Source organism: Protopterus annectens, chromosome 13.part0, assembly GCF_019279795.1.
Source record: "Protopterus annectens isolate FY-2018-M chromosome 13.part0, PAN1.0, whole genome shotgun sequence".
Taxonomy (NCBI): Eukaryota; Metazoa; Chordata; order Ceratodontiformes; family Protopteridae; genus Protopterus; species Protopterus annectens.
This window is the reverse complement of record NC_056747.1, coordinates 634,436,690-634,456,227: the sequence shown is the minus strand read 5'-3', so window position 1 is coordinate 634,456,227 and position 19,538 is coordinate 634,436,690. Positions and strand designations below refer to the sequence as shown.

Genomic DNA, 19,538 nt, shown 5'->3' with positions numbered 1-19,538 from the left:
AGAAAATCCCTGAGCCTTTTCTTGGAATCTGAGTAATCTTGGCCTTCCCAGTGAAAGTGTTCCCTCAAGGTATGCAGGGTTTCCCCAAAAGAGTAGTCCTCGGGGGGGGGGGAGACCAAGGGAATAGACTCCTCTGCATCAGAGTCTTCAAAAGGAGAATAGGTATAGTCCTGGTCCTCATAATGATCAGAGATAATAGAGGCTTGATCTGAGGAAGGGTAGTCTTCCTCTAATCTGGGCCTTTTGTCCGAGGGGGGTTGAGAACCCCTGATAAGAGTAATCAAATCCTCGGCCATTTTGAGCATCTGTTTTTTAGGCATGGGGCCTTGAGAGGGGGTCTGAAGTCCCTGTTTTTTAGTTTTCATGGCTGCTTTAGATTTTGTGAAAGCTTTAATAAAGAAGGAGGAAGGCCTGAAGACACCTTGAGAAATGGCAGGCCTGTCTAAACTCTGAGTTTTCCCGCCAAGAGTGGCGTCGGTATCCGTAGTTGGAATGGGGACCGAGGAGCCTGCGACTTCGGGTACTGAAGACACCGGTAATGAAGTGTCATCGGTACTCAGGGGCTGCGTAGGCGCCTCGCTGAGAACAGGAGAACCGGTAGTCGGCCTTAGTGTGGTGTCAGTAGAAGTCGCGGACCTCATATGTCGGTCCTTATCTTTGCATCTTTTACTCAAAACTGGAGTCGGAGTATCCGACGACATAATGTAATGAAATTTATTACCAAAATAGTGAAGGGTGAACTCCGCCCGACGCTTAATAGTGCGTTTGTTGAATCTAGCACAAAAACGGCAGGCCGAGACGTCGTGGTCTGGGCCTAAGCAAGGAATACAGAAAGAGTAGAAATCCTTATGCGGTATTTGCTTCCCACATGAAATGCAATTATTAACTTTGTCTGACATCGGTCTGAGGCAAGAAAAGTTTCCCCAACGGGGTACTTAGCTTTCAAGAAGACTTCAGCTGAAATATTTTCGTAAATCTCAGGAGCTGGCCGACCGGCACTTGCGAACTGCTTCTGCTTCGGGCACCGCGCGGCAAGAAAGACTGGAGAAGATGGCGTCGGCTGGCTCTTTTATACCCCTGCCGCACTGACGTCAGGGAAGAAGCGACGACAACCGACGCTGGACCTAGACTTTGGAATTCGGCCGGCCGAGGACCCGCCTGACGGCAGGATAACCCATCTGTTATGACTGCAGCTGTATGCACGATGACCATCGCCCCATAAGCCTGACTAGCCTGGTCTGCAAGGCTATGGAGTGCATTATCATGGAACTCATTAACAAAGACACTGGGAACCTCCAAACACTTGACCCGACCCAGTTCGGCTTTGTTGAGGGCAGATCATGCCTACTAAACCTGGTTAACTTCTTCGAGACAGTCACCAAGGCCATAGACGAGGGAAAGGTGGTTCACACAGCCTACCTTGACCTCGCCAAGGCTTTCGACACCATTCCCCACTCGGGTATTACAGAAAAACTCACCAGCCTGAACATAAACCCCTTTGTCATGAGATGGGTTGCCAACTGGTTTACAGACAGAACTCACACGGTAAGAATAGCAGGCTCCAGGTCCGACTCTAAACCAGTCACAAGTGGTGTCCAGCAAGGCTCGGTCCTGGGACCCCTACTGTTCAGCATATACTTCTCAGAAGTACAGGCAAATACAGGAGGAATATGGCTAACCAAGTTCGCCGATAACTGCAAACTGGGAGCCATAACTGACTCTCCGGCTGACATGGACATCCTCCAAAAGGGCCTTACTGAGATGGACACCTGGTGTCAAAGTCATGGCCTCAAGCTAAATGCCAAAAAATGCATAGTCATCCCATTTGGGAAAAACAAAACACCCATGAATTACCACATAGGTGGCAGCCCCCTTAATACAGAAGAGGTAATAAGAGATCTGGGGACCCAGGTAGATAGTAATCTCTCCTTTGACGATCATATTGCCAAAGTAGTTAGGAAATCCTTCTATGTGGCCCATCTAATTACTAAAGGGTTTGCATCTAGAAATAAAGAGGTTATAGTGCCCCTCTACTCGTCACGCATTAGACCCATCATAGAGTATAATGCCCCATTTGAGATGTACCTCACAAGACACTTCCAACAGCTGGAAAGACCACAAAAGTACCTCACCAAGAGGATTACTGGCCTCAAACATATGTCCTATGCAGCCCGACTGAAAAAACTCCGGCTGTACTTGGTGGCATATCGCTTACTCAGAGGTGATCTCTGCCTGACTTACAAAGCCATGTCCAACTCAGAATTGATGGACATGCTTCACCTAAAGAAATCCAAGTCACTGCGAGCCATGTGCTCTAGTGAGCTAAACCTCACCACAACAATAAATAGAACATGATGGAGGGATAGATTCCTGTCACAGAGACTCCCCATGTTTTGGAACAAAATTCCAAATTACATCAGGCAGATCCCCTCACTAACACTCTTCAACAGAAACCTTGACAAGTGGATGGGTAACAGAAAATACACACCTGGGATCACTTCATTGGCTCTGCTTGACAGAGGATCAGTTAATTAATCAATGGGGTGGCGAAAGCCGACACACTCTGGCTAGGCTTATAAATGCCCTCGGGCAGATAGCCTAGTACCTACCTATGAGTGCTGCTTAAAAAATGAGGAATAAAGGATACTCCATATCTTGGATGCCCACAGACAACTCAGGAACTATCTTGACAGAACCAAATATTTTAGATTTTTGATCAAGTGTTCATTTCTTGAGAATGTAAGACGGAGCAATCTGTGTCAAAACGGACTACTTCCAGCTGGTTGTCTAAGGCTATTACCCTCACCATAACAAAATTATTCCAGGCAGGGCCTTGGCCTCATCTATTGCTTTTAGAAAAGGGTTTGATTCTAGAAGCTGCTACTTGGTCCTCTGTACAGACTTTTACAGAGCACTATAAGCTTGATTCCTTTTCTCTGTATCTGGATCAAACTGTCCTAGGACCATTCTCAAGGGGCTCCTGGATTCTTCTCCTTCCACCTACCAAAAGTAATGAGCTAAGGTAATCCACCAATATAGCCAAGGCTACAGCACCAGTGAGCAATATGATGAACATAGTACAGCTATGGAAGTTGAACCTTCCATGACAACAGATGTGCAAATGATCACTGCTGTAGCTCTTCCTCCCCTCCATCCTCCTTGTTTTTGGTTCGTTTTTTTTTTTATGCCAGAGTGTGGACATTTATTTTTTGTTGCTCCTAGCATTGTTTCTTCAAGGCTTAGCCTCCTTCTCTGCTGGCAGGAAAGCTCTGAAGGGGTTTGTGACCAAACTTGCCTTTTATTCAGCTCAGATCAAGCTGCTTGACACGTTGGGTCTGTGGGAAGGTGCCCTGAAGCTTTGGAAGCTGACTGGCTCTTATATTATCCTTGGCAAGTTATAATCCATACAGCTACTGCAGCAGTGATCATTTCAACATTTATTGTTACAGTTAAGTTAAACTTACACAACTGTACTACCTAGAAGCAAGTGTAAACAAAGAAGGTCTGATGCAATGTGATCCTTGGTAATTATCTCAAACTATAGTGCTGTTATGTGCACAGTGCAACACTCCCTTTTAAGCTACACAAAGCCTTACACTTGAATACCTCTCCTCTTGTGTTGCTGGGGTCAGGTCAGTGGGGGAGGGCATTATGTTTGCTTACAATCTACACTTTAACTGTTTTCATAACGCAGTTATACAATTTCTTTTTGCAGTGTTTTTAAATGTATGTAATACAGGATGCATATTAGTTGGAATATGCAGAACACTGTAAATTGTTTTAAAACATTCCTGCCTCCCCTTTCCACATGGGAGGTTAACACGTTTAGTTTCTCTACTACTGTGCATGTTTAATCTTGTTCTGCTGCTGCTTTTCCTGTAAAATTGATGTCTCTAATGTACCTGGTAGGGCTACCCAGTTTTCTAAGAAACCCTTTCTTTATAGTTTTCTGTGTGAACATGCAGGTACTCAAGGCACTCAAGCTGCATGTTCTTATTCAGAATACTTTGTTATTATAAAGCTACTAATTACTGTGGTGGGTGGGAACATCATCATTTCCCATTTGGTTACCTTGGGTAACCTTGAAGTTGGTCACAAAGACATATACAGAGTGGAGAAGAAGAAAAAAAATCGAGGAAGGGAAACAACACACACCAACTATGCAGTACAAATTCCTAAGAGGCAATTCAAAAAGCTTCCTAAATGTAATGAGAATTGGAGGGAAGCAAAAACATAATGTTCTAATTTATCACATTGCTTCATTATCCATTTTCAATGCTATCTGCAGGCTGTAAAATAATTTTAAAATGTAAACTGAACATGCATCAGGGAGTTAAGAAAAGATCTTGTAACACAGCAGAGGGTTTTGTAATTAAGACCACAATGACTCTCTGTTTAGAAGAATGTGGGCAGTCAGCTACTGCACTGAAGGACGTTTCCACTGCAGTGCGCCTGCTGTCTGCCTCTGGTTCCCCAAATGAGCACACATGCATTGGATAAGAAGCTTCTTTCCCTACCGACAAAAAGCACAAGGCAAGGGCCCTCATTAAGCTGCACCGCATTTGATTCAGTCAGTTCTAGCACAGGCTTTGGATGCCAAGGAAACTCTTTACAGTCCACATCATTCAGTACTTCCACCCTTCCCTGGCGGGTTATGATGTCTCCTTTGGGATCAAGGATGATTAGAGTGGGAATACCTGTAAAAGAAAACAGACAAGCAGTTTAGAGCATTCCTGAAACTCATGCACAAAATTTGACATGTTGTGGGCAACAATCTCTTCCCCAAAAGTATATTTCTGATGTTCATAAAATGCATATGAGTAAAGTCAGTTTCCTTGTCAACTGCTCTGTTCTCCTCCCTATGCTCCTACAGAAATATAATTACTACTACATACACACAATTTAATCTCTCTGTCTGTCTTCTCAGGAAGGGAATCTATTACTGTTCTAGCATTTAATAAAGTTGTGCAAAATGTACCCAAATAAGACAGGAAGGTATCACAAGAACATATTTTGAGGGCATAACACTAGCTAGATGTTGGGTGAGAATCTAATTTACCACTGATTAAACAAGGTATCCACCCTGCAGTATTGATGACCCAGGTTTAATAAAAGAAACAGCCGGTGGGGGTGGGGACTGGAGCATTCTAGGGACAGTTATCTTTCAATGGCCATTGACACAGTACAACTGCTAAACCTAGAAAAGCAGCACAATTTCACTGCCAGCTACCATATCTGAACATAACTACAAGGATACAGAGGCAGCCACAGCCTATGCGATCCACCCAAATGTTACACCCAAAGATGTAGCTAGGGTGGGGGCGAAGGAGGCAGTGTTATTCGCAAATCTCAACTGTCCTTCAGTAACAATGTTAACACTGCATTTACTGTCAGAACTGAAGCAGTGCATCTAGTTTAAAAGAAGAGACATTTTTTGCTCCTCAACAGCAAAGCTCAACAGCTTTGGTACAGCTATGCTCTATTTTCAGCCTTAGTATGCAAAGATAATACATGAGTATGTAACTGATGTTAACACATCTCAAAAATTCCTCCACTAGGCTTCTGAAATGTTACTCCATGCAAACTACTAGTCAGTACATTTTGGTTGGGAGAGTAATTCTGAGGGAATAATCTCTGATGTCTTTCATTAACCCTGCACATCTGTGAAATAAATCATACCCACACAAGGAAAGATTAAACAGATGATGCTCAAAATTCCTTTTTGGTGTGTGCAATGTACACGGGTGACTATTAAGTGCGTCCTGTGGTGGACTGGTGTCCCACCTAGGATTCTTTCTACACTTGTATCTGTTACTTAGCAGGAGAGGGTTTAGCTCCCCTCAACCCTCAAATGAATAAAGTGGGGTCGGAATACAGATGTACAGACCATGACTTATACATTGACAGATACTCCTGGATGTGGTACAACACCACTACTACCAAGTAAAGGGCCAAAAGTGTTCTTGTAATATTTTAATAAAATGCAAAACCTGTATATGTTTTAGTTAATACAGCTATTTCTACATATGGGTTTTCTAAGCATTGCTGTATTTTAAATTTAAAAGGAAATGACTCAAAAAAAGATTCAAGCATATATTCACATACAGACACACAAAAAAGAAAATGAAAATTATAACAGCAAACAGCATGTACCTAACCATGACAAAACAAAGGAAATGGTACATTATATATAAGGACAGTTGACAAATGACCAGACACACTGAGGAATATCAGAGGAGGTCAGAGACCTCTCTATAGAAGATGCTCAGATGTTCTATAACAGGATGGTGGATACAAGGTTAGTATTACAGCTGTGTTGACCTAACTATACTTAGTAAACCATAGCAAAGTGGGAACAACTTCTGTACTGGGCTGATCAATGGCTCCCAATATTTTGCAAGGCATACAGCTCCATCAGACAGAAGGATATAATTTTACTTTGCTGTCTCAGTTAGAAACCCCTTGTAAACACCAAAAAGGAGAGGAAGTTAGAGAGTACCACTTAAGAAATTAAAGAGGATCTGTTTAAAGATGAACGAATGAACAAACAAGATCTGGAAAATATCGTAAATTCTACTTCTGGTGGCTACATATTCAGCAAGACTCAGACAAGAATATCTATGTATATGCGTACACATGCATACTACTACACCCTGTGTGTGTATGTGTGTGTATATATCAGATTTTGATATGTGTGAGCAAGCGTGCATGTGTGCGTCGTCTATGTTCGTGTGCTTGCATGTGTCACAATGAGTAGGTTGTCAGATTAATATTTCAACATTCCATCTGAAAAATGCAAAGAAATTTAGACTGCATCCCTGACCAAGTTTTAAATTTCTACAGCTCCTTGAAATACATTAACAGTGGCCAACCACATTCAGGAAACATTCCCAGTACCTACATCACACAATGTAGGAAAGCAAGTGGCATCAGGTAGTTAAAAAGACCCCTCTAAACAAAGAAGAGATGGAAGGCCAGGTAAAAGACGCCTACTACATATGTAAAGGATGCTCTGTTAATGAACTGCAGACTCAAACTATAGTGTTTAATGAAAATATACAGTGCAAACCAAACAATCGCAATGTAACTATCTGCAAAGGACTTACCAGTTTATTTACAAGGAAGAAAGGAAATGAATATATACAACTGGAATAAACAGCCAAGACATGGAGGATGCACCTTCCTCCCATTAAAGAAAACTGTGAGAGTAATGGACTGGCTGTGCAACAGATTAGACACTACCGTTGGAATGAAATGTGGTCTGGTACTGACAGATGTATGTCAATCTGTATAATCAGCACAATGGTCATTAGAAACAAGGCCTCATTAAAAAAAGAAAAAGAAAAAAATGTCTACTAAGCAATCCAGTTCAAATGAGAGATTAATCAATTCAAACATGAAAACAGAGCAGGAGCAGCCTTCTTTCTTGAAAGATGGATTATATCCTTAAAAAAACTGTTTATTCAGTTTATTGTTGTTTGTTTGTTTTTCGGCTTTTCCCGGTAAGGGGTCGCCACAGCAGAACTCCGGTCCGCTAATGATTGGCAGTAGTTTTTTACAAAACACAGAGGTGCCAGCTCGACGCCCAACCTTCAACGAAGGCACACCCATTTACGCACGCATGTCTTTCGAACGCTACCCAACTGCGGGGAGGACATGCAGACTCCACACAAAAGGCACTCCCAAGCCATGCCGAGAATCAAACGGGAGAACCTCTTGCTGTGTGGTAACAACGCTACCGCCGTACCACCGCGGCATTCCCTGTTTATTCAGTTTATAATAAATCAAAATTCTGCCCCTCAAAGTCCTGATGTGCCAATATGACAGAACTTCCAAACTGCCTGTGGAATAAGTAAGACCCATCTCAGACAGGTGTTTGAATCAAGTCACACAAGTCTCCGAGTTCAGTAACTGAGGAGGAAGGCATGCCTTTCTGTTTGAATATAGAATGCACAGTTGCCCAAGTACACTAATTAAAACTGCAAATGCTGGAACAGGATAACTGCTGCAAAAGTATTCACTATGTATGGGAATTAGCCACAGGTGGATGTCTGCTTGGCCAGAATGACTCCTACAGCCCTGTGGACATCTCAGTACAAGACAGTTCCTCCCTGAGGCAGGGACACAGATCTGATTTCTGAATAAATGGGCAGTCAGCCTTCACCATTTTTAATTTTTTTTCTGCTTGTGAAGATATGGAGGATACACCTGGTTAAGGGAATAATCCCTTTTTTCTTTTTGCCCCAAAATAGAACCAAGTAAATGAAAGTAATAAGTTCTAATGGAGAGTCCCAACCGCAGCCTCTGTACAGCTTTAAGTCAAGGATCACAGGAGAAGGAACACTGTTCCTAGTACTTGCCCTTCTGGAAAACAGACACTATAGTAAAATGGTGGGGGGATAATTCCCACCTGTTCCCCATCTCGGAAAGAAAAATTACTAGTAAGGAATAAAGAAACAACACAGTGGGGAAGGGTGGGTGGGAGCTGCTACTCCTAACAGTGATTCTGCTTATAAATCTATTGGTATGGCAAGTGTACTTGCACAGCTGTACTGTATCCTACATATCGGTCACTGCTGCAGTAGTACTTACTACATAAGAGAAGACTACCAATGCAATGCATGCAGGGGGAGGTGGCAATCAGCAAGAAGGCGGCAGACTGGCCCTCTCTTGCCCAATCCATAAGTCAAGTTCAGCAGCTTAGTGAAAGCCTTGAAGGATGGCAATCCCAAACCTAAAGGTGTGAAAGGAAGACCACAGAGTGGACCTGCAAATACTCTGAATACAGAGTCTTGAAAAAGTTTGCTGATATTACAGCTGCTGTAACAGAATGTGCTTTAATCTGTCATGTCAAATGTTAACGTTGTTTTCATTAGAGAAAACACACTTGGCAAACCATTTGGAGACTGTTTGCTTGGTGACTTGCCTGTCCTATTTCCCCTGGGACAAAGGACATGAATGACTGTTCTGTCAGTCTACAGTCTCCAATTCTGACTATATAACAGCAAAGTTTGTCTGTGGCTGTCACCTGTATTTTCTGGCTTGGTAAAGAAAACAAACAGTTGAGTGGTCTGGTTTAGGGAAATCACTGAGACTATCTCTGAGTGTGAAAGAAGGGTTGGATCTTAGATTCACTCTGTCTTTGTGGAGCACTGTAAAAGGTTCTTTAGACATCCTCCTTGCTGATGTAACAGTTATAAGCAGCACTGTCTTCCAAGAGAAGAAAAAGGGAAGCAGACGCTGCTAGCTTAAAGGGATCCAAGCTCAACTTTTCTAGGATGAAATTAAGTTCCCAAGGTCTCCCCTTGGTGAATACAGATGTAGAATCCTTTCAGGAACTGTTTAACCAACACAGAGGTTTGTCAGAGGCAACCAAGAAGAAAGCATGCTGAGATTACAGAAACATACCTTAATGTAGAAACAGGAAAGTCCTGCCACACAAAAAAAAAAAAAAAAGTTAAAGTATGACAAAGTCCAACAGACATGGGGTTCTGGTAGTCCTTGTTGCACCAAAAACAAGAATCTCTACCAACTTGCCAAATAAGACTTTTTTGTACTAGGTTTCCTGGTTTTCTTCACGATGTTTAGCATGTCCAGGTATACTACACTTAGGATACAGTACATATAGTTTCCTTCCCCAGTTGCAGAAGGAGGGAAAACCAATGTAGTTTAGGACAAGAGGATCATTCTAGGTCTCAACACTCTTATTTTCTGCAGTACACTAGGTAGAGCAGGCATTGCAGGGTTAGCATAAAGGAGTCATCTACTGCTCAGGCATTTCTGCAGAGAAACCTTGTGCAGAATTCTGGTAGTCTGGATTTGTCTGTGAAAGTGAGGAAGTCTATCTCAAGTACTTCCAACTACTCTATTAGTCTTCTCATGATGAATCTTCAGATGCCACACTCCTGCCTTCTGTCTAATGACCTGCTAAGGACACCACCTGTCTAGTAGAGGTCTAATGGGATGTAAAATGCCATGAGAATCATCAATGATTGTGAGGCTGAGTTACAATTTTGTGAGGGTAGTCTGCACAGGAGGTACAAATGGGTCTTCCCCATTTGTTTATGTAATGCAGGAGTCTGATGTCATCTGGGGTTAACTGTAGGACTCCTTGTTTACAGATTGGTTTGAAAGCTTCAAGAGCCACGATCCCACACACAGCTTCTTTGATGCTGATGTGCTACCTGCACTATTTGGGGATTCACAAACTTTAAACTTCCAAGCTGCAGCTATATCTCTGCCTTGACTGATACAGCCATAGTAAAATTCTGGTTATGTCAGGGATGCTGAAAAAGCATCTCCAACTTTCCATGACTTGAAATGATAATAAGATAAAGTCCCCCTGAATGCATGGCAGGAGCCTTCTTCTCCAGTGGGTGCTGTTCCCACAGGTTGTTTTGGTACCACTGGATCCTCTGCATATGTAGTCTTGCCAGCAGCACTACAATGATGAGGGATGTTATGAAACAGTGTCTGATGAGTTCCCAGCTGTCATGGCTATCCACTGGAGTTTTTGGAGGAAAAAGCTCCCTATTTCCCAAGAAGGTCTCATCTTTAAGTAGTAGGAAAGCTACAGCTTGGTGTGTGTCTAGGGTTACTATCAAAAAGACCTTCAATGTGCTGGGGTCAGGCTGGATTAGGAGCAGTGGAAACTGAATGGTTAGAACATAAAATGGAAATAGCAGTCCTCACCACAAAAACAGTGCAATCTCATGTGCTTTTCAAATTTAACCTGTAGAATCTGCCATGTTCTTTGCAGGTAGGAATAAGCAAGTATGTATTGTTTAGGTTCATTGGCAAGTACTAGATTAGCTGCCCTTGTGGGCCATTTTAAACCTAGCCAGTTTTCCTTTTTGTGCTTGAATTAACCTATCCCATTTGGTTGGAGACTGGCCTTTCCCAACCTATACTCAATAAGTATATAGTACCCCTAATGAGAATAACAAGGATCATACAGTAAATAATTTGAGGGGACCCATGCATGGAACAAAGCATTCAGAAGCTGCCTCTATCCATTAGTAGTACAGGGAACAGTCCGAGGGTAAATTTTCTGTTTCCCATTCATAGATCTAAGTTGCGCTTGAATATGGACAGGGATGAACTTTGTTTAATATGGATGAGGAGTCCATTCCAGAAGAGAGGTATCCTCTGTGAGATATACCTGCCCCTCCAAACCATTATGTTGATATTGCAGAAGAGGTTTAGATCCCTAGGCTTGTGTATTTCAGATGCCACTGGACTTGCTGATGTGCAGTAAATTCATCAGTACTGGGTCAGAAGATGTCTTGTGTGCCAGACACAGGGCACCTTTTAGCAGCCTGTAAGATACAAAGTACAGTGACAGGGCTTTGGGTTGGTCCATGTAGAACATGTTTAGGCCTTGTAGACTTCTAGTAAGGTTTTCTCTGTTGACATTCCAGTTGTTGCATGTGTCTGGACAGATGTATGCCAAAGGGGGCATTATATGCAATGACTGGCCTAAAGAGGGTTGAGTAAAGGGGATAATGACATCCTCAGATCTACACACAACCCCTTTGTTTATCAGCTGTGCAATACATGAGGACTTTTTTACAACAATGGATATGTTGGCTGAAAGTTAGGTCACTGTCCACATAAGTTCCTCAATCCCGAACTGGGTTAACTCTTAGGAGTGTATTATCAATGTAGTAGTTCTCTGGAGTACATGACTTCCGAAAGGATACAGTAATGCATTCTTTGGCATTTAGTTTCAGTCCATGATTTTGGCACCAGTTATTTATTTGGAACATAAGTTCCTCTAGGATGGCCAAGTCATTTGGGGATTCAATGACTGCTCCTAGCTTGCAGTCATCTGCAAACTTAGCCAGATCCCTTTTGTATAGGCTTTTACTTCAAAAATGTAGATGCCAAACAAAAGGAGTTCCAGTGCAGAACCCTGGGAGACTCCACTGGTGACTAATATGTGGATATAACGTCCTCTATTTTGATTTCCTGCATCCTATCTCTGAGCCAGTTGGCAATCCAGTGGGTGACATACAGGTTTATTCACAGGTTATTTAGCTTTTCTACTATGTTTGAGTGAGGAATTGTGTCAAAAACTTTGGCTAGGTTGAGGTATGTGGTGTCTACCATTTTGCCTTCATCCATTGCTTTGGAGACCTTAAAAAAAAAAAAAACAGGTCGCATGACCTGCCCTTGACGGTTTGGAGGTTCCCTATGGCCTGACTAATTAGTTCCCTAATAAGTATCTCCATAGCTTCGCATAGGAGGCTGGTCAGACTTATGGGTCTGTAACTGCCTGGGTCTGCAGAAGGTCCTCTATTATGCAGGGGAATGACTGCAGCTTTTCTCCACTCACTTGTCACAAACTTATATGGAGGCTGGGACTAAACAGTGTTGTTAGGGATGTGACTAAATTGTCCTTCATGTTGTTTAAGATGCATCAAGGAACAAAGTCAGGTCCCATCAACGCAGTATTTTTAGTTGTGTGATTGCTGGAGGTAGGCTTATTTCAGGTATATCTTGAGGGACAGACAGAGGGGGGAGAGAGAGGTAAAATTTGAGCTAAATTTATCGGCCAGTAAGTTCACTATATCTTCAGTGTCAGTGTACATAACATTGTTCACAATCAGCTCAGTGTTGCTACTTTGTGCTTTTGAGATTACAAACATTACTAAAAAATGCTTTGCTATTGATTTTTGGCTTGGGTAGCTATTTTAGCCTCAAACTTGGCTTTAGTGGATCTTATTAGGCTCTTGAGTTGTTTGCTTATTTCAATCACAAGAGCTCTAACATCCTGGGAATTGGTCTTACTTTTGGACAATTTTTTTTTTTTTTTATTTTTATAAAGTTTGTTGGTATTACGGTTATACCATGTGAGTTTGTTTCTGGGGTTTGCCCTGCACTTGTTCCTACGGGGTACAGCTGTAGCTATGCAGTGGAGTTAATTGGGTTTTGTAGGGATTTGAACCTTATCTATGCATCACTTAGGTAATTTGTCTTCAAGAAATTTCTATGGGGCTTGGTGTAATGGTTAAGGTGTTTGACTCACAGACAACAAGGTACAGCATTTGATTCTCACCTTTGGGAAGGAAACTGGCTAGGCTTAGAATGACCTATTAAGAAAGCTAGCCTAGTAATTAGCTATGAGTAGGAAGTTGGCAAAATGGTTAAGGTGTTTAACTTAAAGATACAAAGTGCAGGGTTTGATTCTCATAAGGGGTAATTAGCTAGGCTTAAAATGGCGCAAAAGGGAAGTTAGCATATTACTAATCTATGAACCTATAAAGGTACATTGAGTGGAAGGGATATCTGGTTTCAATTTTATTTCGAAGGAGACTTCTTTATGGTCATACATAAATGATGACGATATTACCATATTACTAAAGGCAAGATCTGAGATGTTACGCCCCCTAGTGGGTACTCTGACTAGTTGTTCCATGGTGTTTGTACTGACAATGTCCAGTAATCTCTGTGCTTGTGCACTAGTTGTGGTGTAGGTTTTCCAGTCCATAGCTGGACAGTTTAGATCACTTAGGAAAATGGTACTGGGTTTCATACTGAGTGATTATAGCTTCTGGAGATACGTGGTGTTTTGTTCTTGTGTCATAGACAGAGTTCTGCATCTAGATAAGATAATGTATGGTATTGGACCTTTCTGATGATTATCTGGACATGAAGAAGCTGTAGTGCATCATGCCACTTTACCCAGCCTTGATGTGGGTCTCTTCAGGATTAAGACTGATACACCTCCACCTTTTTCCCCTCCTGCACAGTAGCTGGTCTAAACGTGTGGAAGGTGTTTTAGCCCTGCACACCCGGACTACTTTCAGTATTTTGAACCACATCTCAGTCACTACACAGATGTCAATGTCCTCCAGGGTGAGAAGGGCGTGTAGGGAGTGGAGTTTCTTGTTTAAGTTCATAGTACTGATCAGTAACACCTTTATATTTTTTCTTTGCTTGTTTCATTATGTTGGTAAGTTTATCAGACTGGCATTGACTAAAATAGGCACTGTGGGGGGTGGAGAATGTCTGTGCCAATAACTGAAAACCTAGAGGGGACAGATGCAGGCCATCCTGGCAAAGAAGCATGGTCTGTTGATCATATCCTCCCAGGCTGACAAATATCAGACCCCCCCCCCGAATGACACCACAAACTAAGCCAGTTACTAAAGTCTATTTTTTGCTCATATCTCAGTGTCAACCTTGGAGAAGGTAGAATGCTGCTCAATGCTAGGGTCATACTTGCCTTGGACATGGTCAGAGAGAGCTCTATCACATCTCTCTTCATATACTCCAGGGAGGTACAACTCGTTATTGAGTATGACATGAATTATGAGTGTCATCCCAGTATTTGTTGTTCAAGGACTTGAGTGCATATGCGATCTGATGGATCCTGACACCAGAAAAGCAACTAAATATCATCCTTTCCTTCCTCAACCTGGTAAGAGGCACATCTGTACATCTTGGTGATTTATTCTGACAATAAAGGCTTTGGGCATTAGCAAAAGAAGGGACTTCAGGCTAATGATTATGAAAACTTGATAACTTTATAGAGGTTTATCTTTGACAGGTCTCCATGGGCCACACTTTTTGAGAATTGGAAGAGTCCGAAATGAAACTCCTTTCCTTATTCTTCCAGGGGGAAAATTTCTGTAGCTCCAACAGGCCAGGAGCTGACTGAAAAGGGTAAGACCAAATTTATATGATTTATCAGGGTGTGAGGCACACACACATGAAAGGAGGGAAGGTCTTAATTATATGCTTTAAGCTGAAGAGGCACCTTTTTCTATCTTAGGGTGAGCTTTATCGAGTTTACTCTGAAAACAGTTAACTTATCAGAGCCCATCCCAAGGATACAGGAAGGAGAATATAGTGGCGGTGAGGAAGGGATAATCTTGGAGGAGTAATGACTGTTCAGAGCTCTGCCGAGTTACTTTGAGAATGGCACGCTAACATGACCTTTTTCTTACCCTGCCACTTTTGCTTCTCAGAGGCTGTTTTTCTGCCTGAATTGTTGACAGCTGGTCTGACAGCAGTAAAAGATAGCACAGTTGTGTACACTTACCATAAATGTAGATGTTCGAGTGTATTCACTGTTGCAGTCATCACACTTGGGTTATCTGCCTGCAGGTAGCCCTCAGTCATCCCGAATACCAGTCTTAGTACTTCTGCGTCGGATGCTGTCGCTTCTTCCATGACATCAGGTCATCGGGTACAAAAACAGGCAGCCAACGCCATTACATCAGTTTTTCTTGCCCCAAATGTCAGGAGCTCCCAAATAGGGAGATAGTATATAGTGTGGAAACCACAACCAGTAAAAAGTAAATACCAATATCATTAGGAATAGACATAGGAGAGATAGAAAGATAGAGAAAAACATGCTGGAGGGAGGGAAACCAGGACTGCAACAGTGAATACACTCGAACATCTACATTTATGCTAACTGTACACAAATGTACTATGTTCTTCGTGTTTCACTGTTGCAGTCATCACACTTAGGTTGATTCCCAAAGCTGAGGAAGGGTGGAGGCAGTCAAGAAGAGTTAGGGCTGGCTAGTAGGCCCTGCAAGACTGCTGTAGCAAATCCTGCCCTGGATTTGGAAAAGATAGGTAAGTGGTAATGCTTGGTGAAGGTATGTACAGAACTCCAGGTTGCAGCTTCCAGAATGTCCCTGGTAGGGACTCCCCTGAGAAATGCTGTAGAGGTAGAAGTAGCCCTAGTGGAATGTGTTCTGACCCCCTGAGGGGTTGGTTTTCCATGGTGCTTGCAGCAGAAATGGATGCAGTGTGCTATCCATTTAGAAATGGTTTGTTTAGAAATGGCCTTGCCCTCTGCCTCTGTTGCAAAGCTGACTAGCAGCCGGTCAGATTTTCTGAAAGGCTTAGTCCTATCAAGGTAGAACCTGATCTGTCTGTGCATGTCCAAAGTGCAGAATTCTTTCCCCTTTATTCTGACGGTTAGGGAAGAAGGTTGGCAAATGGATGGATTGGTTTAGGGCCACACTGGACACCACCTTAGGCATAAAGGACAGGTTAGTCCTGAGGGAAACCCTGTCAGCATGGAAGATAATAAAGGGTTCCACAGCCATCAGTGCCTGTAGCTCAGACACTCTTCTAGCTGAAGTGATGGCTAGAAGCAAGGCTGTTTTCCAAGACAAGAATTTTAACTCTGCTGAAGCAGAATGGTCAAAAGGGGAAAGCGTGAGCTTTTCCAGTACAAAGTTAAGGTCCCAAGCAGGGGTGGGTTAAGTTGTTAGCCCCTCTCAGGAACTGTTTGATGAGAGGGTGAGAAAATAGAGGTGGCTCAGTGTTGTAATGAGCCGAAATGGCGGAGGCATGAATCGTAATGGAGGAAAAATACCTCTGTGGAGTAGCTCTGCTAGGTAATCCATGATTAGAGGTAAGGAGGGCACATCTGTGTCCTTTCCTTTAGACGGAATCCAAGAACAATATCTTTTCCACTTTTCTGCATAGGATTTCCTAGTACCAGGCCTTCTGGCTTCAAGAATGACATCCAGCACCTGTTTACTTAGGGTTGCTGGTGGAGTATTCAAGGAATAAGCAAGAATTAGGGTTTGTAATTGTGGATGTAAAATCTGTCCCTCCTGCTGTGATAGCAGGGTAGGGGTCTGGTGTAGGTGCCAGGGTGGCACCATTGTCAGGTTGCGCAAGAGTGGGTTCCAGTGCTGGCGTGGCCAGTCTGGGGCAATCAGAATTGTTCTTGGCCTGTCTTCTTTTATCTTGAATAGTACTCTTGAGAGAAGGGGCAGAGGGGGAAAGGCATAGATTGAGAGGTTTTCCCATTGAAAGGACAAGGCATCCACTTTCCAGGCCCTGCTGTGAGGGTTCCTGGTGCAGAATTTGCTTAACTGGTGGATGTGGGGGGAGGCAGAGAGATCCACCTCTGGGGTCCCCCACCTCTGGATCAGGAGGTTGAAGATGCTGAGCTCCAATTTCCACTCATGTGGGTCTAAGAGATTTCTGCTTAAGTCGTCTTCCAGTGAATTTTGTTTGCCTGGCAGAAATTGAGCTTATAGATGGACTTGGTTGTCCAAAGCTGTGCTCCAGAGAGTCATGGCTAACCTGCAGAGTGGGTAAGAATGGGTTCCCCCCTGCTTGTTTATGTACCACATAACTGTGGTGTTGTCTGTTTTTATCAGCAGTTGTCCTGGAAGGATTAGGTATCTGAAAGCTGTCAGAGCATTCTGTACAGCTAGCATCTCCTTTTGGCTGATGTGCAGAAGAATTTGGGTTGGGCTCCAGTGGCCCTGAATGCATTTGCCAGCCATGTGAGCCCCCCCATGCATAGTCTGATGCATCTGTGGTCAGGGTTTGGGCGGCGTGGGGTAGAGTAAAATGCAGTCCCTTGTTGTGGTTGCATGCTTCTGCCCACCAAAGGAACTCTGCCCTCAGACAAGGTATGATAGGAATGACTGTTTCCAGGTCCTGAGAATGTTGGCACCAAAGACTTTTTAAGTACCACTGAAGTTTCCTCATATGCAGTCTTGCATATGGAATTAGCAGAATATATGAGGCCATGAACCCTAGGGCTTGCAGTATTTTTCTTGCAGTTAGCTGGGTTCTGGTGGCCATTTGCTTGAAGTAGTCTGTCAGATAGACTTGTTTTAATGAAGTGAGAAATGCCATCTGGAAATCTGTGTCCAAACCTGCTCACAGGAATACAATCTTTTGACTGAGCACCAGTTGTGATTTCTTTTCATTGATGGTGTACCCCAAAGAAGTGAGAAACCTTTTTACAAATGCCAGGTGCTGAAGCAGCAATTCCTGGCTGTTCACCTGAATCAGGCAGTCGTCCAAATATGGGTAAATTTGGATATTTCTCTGCCTGCAGTATGCAATGGCTGGAGCCAGGCATTTTGTGAATACCCTGGGTGCAGTAGATAAGCCAAAGGGAAGTGCAGAGAACTGATAATGCATAGATCCTGCCCTGAAACTTCCTGCATGCTTCCCTGTGCAGATAAGCTTCTTTTAAGTCTAGGGTGACTAACCAGGCATCCATGGATAGCATAGGGAAAAGCTGTTGCAGGATATTTAGCTTGAATTTTGGGATCACCAGGAAGGTGTTGAGAATTGAAAGATCCAGGATTGGGTGCCAAGAGCCCTCTTTCCTGGGTACAAGGAGAAGAAACCCTGACCCCTTTGTTCTACTGGAACAGGCTGAATAGCTCTGATGTTGAGCAGGGAAAGAACTTGGTTTTGAGCCTCTGTCCACTGGTTTGGAGGAATGTCTGGAAACCCGCTTGGAGTTGGCAGTGAATTGAAATAAAATTTGTACCCCTGGGATATAATGCTGAGGACCTATCGGTCCTGAGTGATGGACATCCAGTTTTTTGCATGAAGGGCAATTTTTCCTCCTAGGGACACAAGCAATTGGGCAGGGCTGGGAGGTAGAGTTGAGAAGTCATTGTGAACTTTTTCCATAAGGGAGGTGGCTTACCACTCCTTGTTTTAGGGGTGGGAGCACTCCATTGCTTAGATCTCTGCATACCCTGAGACTATAGTCTGGGTGGTCTGTTTCCCCTGGGTTTTGTTTGGAGGGGCTGGAAAGGACCAGTGTTTTGAAGAGCAATGTCTACTGAATCGAGGTGGTTGCACTTGTAAGTATTCTTTAACAGTTTGCATAGATTTAGCTTTTTCTTCCATCTTTTTAAGAACTTCTGCTTTGGTGCCAAACAAAACGTCCTTATTTAAAGGAGCATCTAGTAATTTGGATTTGACATGATCTAGCAAGGTCTGCTCCTTCAGCCAAGCATGTCTACTCAGTACAGAGCCAGTGACTGCAGCCCTGCAAGGTGCTTCTAGGGCATCAAAACCACACTGCAAAGTATGCTTACTAACTTGGTTTGCAGAATGCATAAGCTCTTGTAAATCTTTATTTTCTGCACAATCTGGAAATATTACCATTTTTTATTTAATGAGATCCATAATATGTTGCAGGTACTTCAGCATGTGAAACTGGCAATTCAATGCCCTGATAGTAAGAGTTGCAGAGGTATATACCTTCTTACCCCATCTGTCTAAAGCTTTGGAATCCCTGTCCGAAGGGGTAGGATTTTTGGCTGTAGTAGCCTTAATACCTTCAGGTCCCTGGGAAATGATCTCTGGATCAACAGTAGGATTCTTGAAAAGAAACTTGTGGGAATCAGGTACTCGGTAGTACCTGTCCAGTTTCCTAGGGGCCGGAGGTAAGGTGTCTGGAGTAAGACTGGATTCCAAGAAAACATCATCTACAACATCTAGGACAGGGGGAATAGCTAAAGGCCTGTTCTGAGGTAGCTCTAAAAATTCTCTGAGTCTCTTTTTGGACTGAGGATAGTCTTGGTATTCCCAATGGAAATGCTCTCAAAGTATGCAAGGTTTCACCAAAAGAGAAATCCTCTGGAGGGAAGGCAGAGGGAATGGATTCCTCTGCATCTGAATCCTCGGGTTCATATTATAAGCACGAAATGGAATTGTGCAAACACGTATTGAGCGACACGTAAAGAGCGAAAATTCACAATATCTAAGGTATGAATGGAATTCTTCCCTTTGCT

General features: G+C 43.0%; 1 protein-coding gene across 2 annotated transcripts in view; it reads right to left on the bottom strand.

The window, feature by feature from the left end:
* Positions 1-19,538, bottom strand: part of NXN (nucleoredoxin) — a 1,413,319-nt gene that overhangs the window by 161,324 nt on the left and 1,232,457 nt on the right. For both annotated transcript variants that reach the window (XM_044054313.1, XM_044054314.1), the window contains one exon: positions 4,518-4,697. In XM_044054313.1, coding sequence (XP_043910248.1) covers positions 4,518-4,697 — 180 coding nt within the window. The remainder of the gene's footprint in view (positions 1-4,517; positions 4,698-19,538) is intronic.